Source organism: Talpa occidentalis, unplaced genomic scaffold, assembly GCF_014898055.3.
Source record: "Talpa occidentalis isolate TD23 unplaced genomic scaffold, MPIMG_talOcc4v2.1 talOcc4.13, whole genome shotgun sequence".
In the NCBI taxonomy this organism is placed as follows: domain Eukaryota; kingdom Metazoa; phylum Chordata; class Mammalia; order Eulipotyphla; family Talpidae; genus Talpa; species Talpa occidentalis.
Genome location: NW_023601322.1, coordinates 54,324,402 through 54,332,538, shown reverse-complemented (window position 1 = coordinate 54,332,538; position 8,137 = coordinate 54,324,402). Strand labels below are relative to the sequence as shown.

The 8,137-nt window shown below is 54.4% G+C and overlaps 1 protein-coding gene across 1 annotated transcript; it reads left to right on the top strand.

The window, feature by feature from the left end:
- Window positions 1-593: 593 nt before the first annotated feature.
- On the top strand, window positions 594-5,665 carry LOC129145612 (golgin subfamily A member 2-like). Its single transcript, XM_054694246.1, has 2 exons — window positions 594-3,347; window positions 5,024-5,665. The coding sequence occupies exons 1-2, from the start codon at window positions 2,997-2,999 to the stop codon at window positions 5,387-5,389; spliced, it is 717 nt and encodes a 238-aa protein (XP_054550221.1). The 5' UTR covers window positions 594-2,996; the 3' UTR covers window positions 5,390-5,665.
- Window positions 5,666-8,137: the final 2,472 nt, after the last annotated feature.

The following is an 8,137-nucleotide window of genomic DNA, read 5'->3' as shown; positions in this document are numbered from 1 at the left end:
GCTCCTCCCACTCTTGGGGCCAATATTAATGATAACTTTACTTTTTTTTTCTTTTTGCTCCCTGTCTCCTAAAATTCACACAGGCTCGCATTCAGGAAATGTCTCCTACCACCTTTAACCAACTTTTGCTCCACCCATATTCTCGCAGCCCTGCAGAAGACCCTCATAAGCAGGCCTGAGCCACCCCCTTGGCTCTCTGCCAGAACCAGGGAGCAGTGATGAGGGAGGAGCACCCAGAGAAGGAGTCCATAAGCAGTCTGGCCTGGGACAAAGAGGAGCAGAGAATGTGCATGAGAGGGCAAGCGGTGGAGTCACAATCCCTGGGAACCATCCAACGTCACATCAAGAGCTGGGTGCTTGATCTGTTGGGCCAACCCCCAGGACTAACCCCCTTTCAGGTTTCCCTTGTGGCCTCAGATTACCAATCTGAAGGGGACTTGAGGCCATGGGACCCGACCATGGACAGGGTTCAGTCTTGCTTGCTCTGTACTGTACCCCGCCTTTAAACACTGAGCGCCTACAAAGCCTACGCTTCCCTAGTAAACTTGAAGCATTGACAACCGCTCTGGGTGACACTGGGAAGAATTGTTTAGTTTGATTTTCTGTGGGGTTTCTATTTCTCCACAGAGACTTTCCAATTTTTGTCTGACTTCTCCATCTCACATTCTAATTCCTTATGACCCTGGGGCCAGAGTGCCCCCAAATCAGTGCTCTTTAGAGTGATCTATTTATCCTCTGTGGATCAGATCCCAGCAAACTGACCTTCCCAGTTGGGAATCTTCTCCCAGTCATCTCAACATGGGTTGCTCTGCTCGCCACAGAATAAACAGGCGACTGAAGCATCAATTCTGCTTCATTCTCTTGAGAAAAAAAAGCCTTGTGTGTTAATGTACATATGCGTACATAAGTGAGATTGTAACAGATTGCTCTGAAATGTGCCTGGCTGTGCCCCTGGCTGTCCCCTCACTGCCTCCTGCCATCAGCATCCATTGGTGCAGGAGCTTGAGCAGCGCTGTTAATGGGTAACATGTATAAGAAAGGGCCCTGATGTCTGAGTACTCACATGCTTGCTTTTCCACCTGTGCTGGCTTTGCCCGCTGGCAGCTACTGATTCATGGCATCCCGGAAGTTCAAATCTGAAGACTGAGTGTAAATTCCTAAACATTTTTTCTTTAATCCATGTTATCAGTCCATTTCTTCATCATTGTGGGGGCGGTACTACTCACAGCACCTGCTAGAGTTCTGGTGGCATGAAGTCAGGTGGCAAATTTAACGTGTAAAGTGGGGTGTGAGTACAGGGGCTTGCAGTTCTCGTGAGCCTCAACTCTCTTTGAGAGTTGAGAGACTCTGCAGTTGAGAGACTACAAAAGGAAAACAGCTTGGGGTCTCCTGCAGGAGTTAAGAAAAAAAAGAAGACACTTGGCAGTAGGCCAGAGACGACTGCTTCTGGTGGTTGTGAGTCATCGAAAGATGTAAGTCTTGCTCAGCCAGGCTTCCTGGGAGGGGGTGCTCCAGGGCAGCTGAGTGAGTGGTTAAGACCATGAAAGAAGTGGGTAAGAACCCTGGGTCTGAGTGCTGCCTCTCCATAGCTCTGTTGGGGATCTGATTTGGGACAACACTGTTTAAGCTCTTTGTACACATGTGAGTCAGGGTGCTACAGTTCTACTTAAATCTAGGCAGCATCCATGAGATGATTGTGCATTCATTCCTTCGTGCGGGGCCTGGTGCGCAGTAAACCTTCAGTACAGGGCGTCGCTATGGACTTCTTGCTCTGGCAATTTCTCTCATCGCCAGCCTCTAGGTGATGCCAGTCAGTGAGGACACCCTCTCCCTTAGGGAGGCACAGATGAGCCCCGGGTGCTTGAGATTAGGCAACCTCTGAGGTGGGCGTCTGTCTTTGCCACCTGCTTGTTGGGTGATCACAGGGAAAATCACATCCTTCGTGGGTCTCAGTTTCCTCACCTGGAAGATGGTATTGTTGGGCCAAATCAGTGTCTTCCAGCCTGATTTGGTAGCTTTGATCATCTCTTGGTTCACATTGCTTTCTGCCTCAGGCGAGGCGGAGAGTGGCCGTTTGGAAAGATGGCACAGGCCGTGGTATGGATCTGTCACCCTTGTCTCCGGCATCCATTGTCCAGAGCTGCTCTTTTTCTTTCTCTGACCTTCTTTTATTCTCTAAGTCACTTTTCTTTTCCTCCCTTTGCCCTTGTTTTTCCCTTTTCACCTCCTGTAGATTCAGGACATTCTGCACGTGCTGGTGGCCGACCTTAACCGCTCCAATGGGGTAGCGCTACCCCCATTGGACAGGAGAAAGGTGAGGCCGTGCCAAGACCCACTCTCTGGCATGGCCTCTCCCAGTGGGCATGCCCGAGGCTTGTCTGGTTGGGGTACTTGGCCTCTGGCTGATTTTATGTTGCCATCATTAACCCTCGGCGTGTCCATGTCTGCTATTTCACCTGCTTGGTTGGTTGTTGTTTTCCTTCCCGCACATCTTTATCATCTTGGAGAAGATACAATACAACGTGAAGGGCTTCCCAGCAGTGTGAGAGATTTGGGCCTTCCAAGCCTCCAGGGTGAATGCTCAGGGGCCCGTCCTACTGGGAGAGCATCAATAAATCCCCGCCCCAAACACAGAGCTTGCTACCTGGGCATGTCCCACAAAGACCAACAGTCCACACTCCAGCTGGTTTTTCAAAGTGATGAATTCATTTTAGCTTAGGAGTGGGAAATGCAGGCTTAGGAGAAAGGGGGCTTTTGTTACAGGTGCAAGGATTAAGGTGAGTTTTGTAGCAGAACTGCAAGTACGTGAGGTTAACCAGAGATGAGTGACTGGGACTTTCTCCCCCGCTGTCTTTTAAAAATCAACTGGACACTTATCCATCTCCCATGGGCCCTTGGCAGCAGACTCTTTGCTAGGAGGCAAGGTGGGATGTGGCAACTGAGGGAGCAGTTGGCTCTGAAGGGTCTGGAGGCTGGAGGAGTGGCCTTTGAGACTGATGTGTAGAGGTGGGCAGTGTTCATCTCCGTGGAGAGCGGGTGACATGGGAGTCCCAGGCAGAGGGTGGGTGCAGGAGATGATCAGGATCCGGAGCCCAGGGAGCGCTTGCCAAGAAGGTAAGGTGCCTGGGTTGCCCTGGGCTGGAAGATTACCTCATCCCGATGTGGGAGGGGCACTGAGCTCTGGGTCTCCAACTGCATTGGGTGGCATCTCATTGTTTCTTCTGTCTGTCCAGTCCCATCAGAACATGGAGGTGACCGGCTCGCTCCAAATGGAGCAGCACACCAAGAGCGAGCTGGCCATGAATCTCGGCCAGCCGCAGGAGAAGCTGACAGAGCTAAAGGAGCTGGTAAGTCCTGTGCCAGCTGGGAAGGGCTCGGAGGCCTCTGGGAGGGAGGTCCTTAGGCCAGGACAGAGGTAGCTCCAACTCAGGGCTGGGGGGCACCAGTGACCCTGCAGTCCTGCCAGATCCGTGACCACCTGTGCCCTAGGCTCTGACATGAAGTGGTGGGTTCCCCGGGACTGCAGGTCACCTGCCCCGCTGGAGGTTGAGTCAGTAGGGGAGAGACGAGGAGACGTGGAGACATCCTGGTTCCAGACTTGGCTCCGGGGTTGCGCTTCACTGAACAAGGCTGAGCCTCAGCATCCTTCACTTCAGAGAGCACTAGAAAGCAGTTCTGCTGCAGTTGAAGGAAGGGGCCTGGGCAGGTGGCAAAGTCCCACAGTGCCTGTCCCCCTCCATTTGTGGGTGCAGATCTGGGAGGTGCCTCGGTGGTCTCCACTCTGTTGCTCCACCACAAGTCCGTTGAGGCAGTTGCTCTTCAGAACTGCCCTTTTCTGCAAGCTTCCTGGGTTAGGGGCAGGACCAATCAGGTGGAAGCTATGAGCTGATTGGTGCTAAGTGGTCCAGTCAGCCAAGGATGAAAATGGTCCAGGGCCTCCCTGGTGGCCTAGGGGTTAAGTCTTGGCACCCATCATCACTACTGCCTGAGTTTGATCCCTTTCTGGGATGTGACCCACAGGGCACAGCAGACCTCTCCTGCCTTGCCGGCTGCTCCCCTCAGCAGTGTGTTTCAGTCAATCTGCCTGTTCTGCTCACTCTACACCTCTGGCCAATACCCCAGTTCTTCTGCACAAAAAAAGAAAAATGGTCCAACCAGACATGATGTTGGGACACCCTGAAGAGTGATATAAGCCAGGGTTAGAGGGAGCTGAGGGGCTCTGTTCCAACCTCCAAAGAAAGAAGGGGAAGACTCTGTTCCTGGCCTCTGAAGAAAGGAGGGCCAAAAGCTAAAAGAAGAAAAGCAGCATCCAGTAGCCAACCTCTGCAGGAGGAAGAGAGGATGAAGACCTCTGTCAGAGACTGGGCCTCCAGTCCTGTGTCTGACATCACCTGAAAGGAGCACCAAAGGCTCCGGGCCTCATGTCTGAAAGAGCTATTTGTTGTTGGTGTTGTCCAGCAACTCACAAAGAACTTTTTAACACTTTGTGTCTCTGACATCAGCTGGGATCCCAACTGAAAAGGGTAGTCACAGGGCATGAATGGGATGCCAGGATAGGCCACAGTGGCACCCACCTGCCCAGGCTCTAAGACAAGAGAGCTGCCAAAAAGACCTAAAGTCAAAACCAAAGCCTGGAGCAATACAGACCCCATACGATAGGGGCCTACAGGTTAGAGCCGATGGAAGGATAGTGCCCGGTAGGGGACTCATCACTGTGGTTCTCAACCGTGTGCACAATTGCAAGAGACTTCAGCCTCTGTAAACAACCACCTTGGGGTTTATTTTACAAACGCGAAACAGAGCTTACTGTTGCCACAAGTGGTGTCTACCTCAGCCAGGTACTGTCCACCAGAAGTACAAGTAGGGTTCCAATTCCTGTCACCAGGAGTGCTGAGCAGCACTGGTCGGTAGTGATGGTCACTACTGGTCTCCCCGAGGTAGCACCTAGCAGAGGCAGCTGGGTTCCAGTGACAATTTGGAGGCCAACTGCCACCTGCCCTCACCCCCCACGTCTTCCCTGCAGGTGGAGGAGAAATATCAAGAGGCTCAGGAGCTGCAGCAGCAGCGGGACCAGTACTTTAGTCACCTTCAGCAGTACATGGCCACCTACCAGCAGCTCATGGCCGCCTACCAGCAGCTGGCCAACGAGAAGGACGTCCTGCAGAAGCAGGTGCTACTTAACACCCAGCTTGTCAACTGGATGCAGCATGAAGAGCAGGGCAAGATGGAGGTCGAGTTGGCCCGCCAAGAGCTGCTGGAAACACAGGTGGGGCAGTTGGAGTGCCAGACACCCTATGGCCACCCGAGCAGGAAGACCTGCGAGCAGCATCCCTTCTCACTCTTTCCTGCCGGCCCCACTGAATCTCCTGGCTCGGACTGGAGAAAGTGAGTGGGACTTCAGCAGAGGAGGGGTTTGCAAGAGTGGAAGCCACCCTTAGGACAACTTGGATCCTTCTCCTTTGGGGACTTGCTGGCGCAGGGTTGCACAGAGAGGAGGGAGCAGAGCTTGCTGGCTTTCAGGGATGCTTCAGAACCCAGGTGTTCTTTGATCCCCTCTGGCTGCCCCCCAACAGTAAATGGACTGAGCAGTGAGGAGGAGGAGGAAGAGGAGAACAAGGGTCCCCTGCCAAAGCTAAGCATCCCTGACGACCTAGACAGCCGCGAGGCCACGGCGAGCTCGGCCCCAGAGCCCCTTCCCTGCCCCACCTTCCCCCCCCACCCTTCTCTTTGGTTTCCCTCCCTTTGATTAAGCTTCCCCCCACCTCTGCTGGGGACCAGTGGGCGGACACCAACACCATCCTCGAATCTCAGGTGTGCCCACGGAGGCCCTGAGAGGTGTGCCTCCCAGCCCCCTGCCCGACCCTCAGGGACACCCTGCTCCTCTGGCCCACAGATGGCATTTTGTAACTCGGCCTTGGCCAGTGCTGAGGAAGAGCGGCACGGCTATGCGGGCGGCTCAAGGAGCAAAAGCTGCTCTGCCAGTTCCTGGCTCAGCAGACAGCCCCATGGGACCAGGAGCCCAAGAAGATGGAGGCCCCAGCCCCCGCCACCCTGGGGGGAGAGTGTGCCTGGGGAGACCCACCAGGCCCTTCAGGGAGCCGTGGAGAAACTGCAGGTGAGTGTGTGTAAGGCAGGAAGGAATGGCCCCAGGGCAGGTTTTCTGATCCAGCAGACCAGGTACAGTAGAAGTGAGTCCTGGAAGCCTCAGTGACTTTTGCAGACTTTTACTGGGATTTACCGGGTACATGGCAGGCAGGGTGCTGGGGGGTCAGGAGGCAGACAGGCCTCCCAGCCCCCAGCAAGTCTTCACTCTTTCTGGGCTCTCCGGCGTTCTCTGGTGGTCTCTGCTGCTCTGCTGTCTCGGTTCTGCTTCTGCTTCTCTGCTGCTGCTGGCGTCCCCGTGACGCCGCCCTTAAAAGCCCAGTCTTGGGCCTCCCCGGTGGCGCAGCGGTTGAGCGCTGGGTTCCGAAGCTGCCCACAGCCTCCGCGGCGCCGGTTTGATTCCTGGCCGCAGGGCGAGGGTCCCACATGGCGCCCGGACCTCTCAGGCCGCCCGCTGCTCCCCTCAGCAGTGTACTTCGGTCCTTCTGCCTCCTCTGCTCCATGCTCTGGCTCTGGTGAATTCTCTCACCCTCCCGCGCTTCTGACTGTACCCAGTGTTTGTATGAATAAATAAATAAATAAATCTTAAAAAAAAAAAAGAGACTGACTTCACAAAGTTCATTTAAAAAAATAAAAATAATAATAAAAGCCCAGTCTTAGCCCCGGTGAATCCCATCTACCTATACCCACACCCTACTCCAGGTGCCGCATCAGGCATGAATTTGGGACCACAGGGTTCCGTCATCCATCCTAATGGCGGGAGGGCAGAAAAGCCTGATACTTTTACCTGCCAGACAGTCTATACGAGTTACACACACGTTTCTCTTGGCGAATATGAACATTGCAGCCATGGCCCACAAAAGCAAATGAAATATATCACAATGTAATATAACAGAACACGAGTAAGTCCAGGCAGGGCACCGACCTAGTGGCAAAAGACTATTGGCACCAGTACATGATCCACCACTTCAGCTGCCGAAGGCACTGCTATGCGAGGGAGGGAACCACTCAGGCATCTGCCTTCACACGCCAGGAGCCCTCAGGCCTCCCGGCCCCCTCCAGCTGGGGTTTCGGCCACAAGCCACACACCGCATCCACCCCCAGGATGCACTCTCTCTTGGGTTGGTGATTCTGTACTCTTTGGGGGTAATCGCCAACCCTCAGGGTTTCTGTCTGCAGTCACTCCAACACTCGGCTTTCATAGCCACCAATGCGACACGCAGGCCCCTGCACTCAGGCCAGCCCACTGCACAAGCACATGGGTCGGGGATCCGTGGATGCAAGCTCCACATGCGGCCTCTCTTGGGTCCCCTCTTTGGCTGTGGGCCCCACCACAAGCCACGTTCCCCGCCCGTCCCCCAGGACGGGCTCCTCAGCTCCTCACCCTCACTCAGCAATGAACAGGGCAACACCCACAGGTGATTTTAAGAGACTCACTGGCCTTCTTTAGCTTACGCAGTGCTTAACAGCCACTCAGGGCTTCCCGAACTTAGCACCAGCTTTTGCCTTCTCACTTGGCTTTTTCTCCTCTGCCTGGATGCTGGGCAATACACTGGCTGCTTTTGGCCACCAAGGCCCACTGGCCACCCCCAGATTCCCATCTCCGGGGGTGTACAATCCCATCCTCCCCCAGGTCCCCCAAAACATATCAAACTTGCCAAGGTCCTCCGCCTTCTGGCGGGATTGTTAGTCCATTAGTCCAAGTTTATCGGCTTTTCCAATTGTCCACACTGGGAGCTCTGAATCGTGGTCCTTTCTTCCCCGACGATTCTTGCTGCCTTGGGGATCATTGGCTGGTCCTCTCCAGGCGAGGTCTCATCCCGCAGCTTCCGGACCTTTTCCATCTCCTGTGCTGCCATGACACGTCCAGCGTTGTCACAGGAACACACAGTCTGCTGCTCCTCAGTCCCTCCCGGTCTTCGGAGGGCTCCATACCGTCTGCACGGATCACCTTGCCGACTTACGCCAATTGTAAGGCAGAAAGGAATGGACACGGGGCAGGTTTTCTGATCCAGCAGACCGAGTCCAGGAGAAG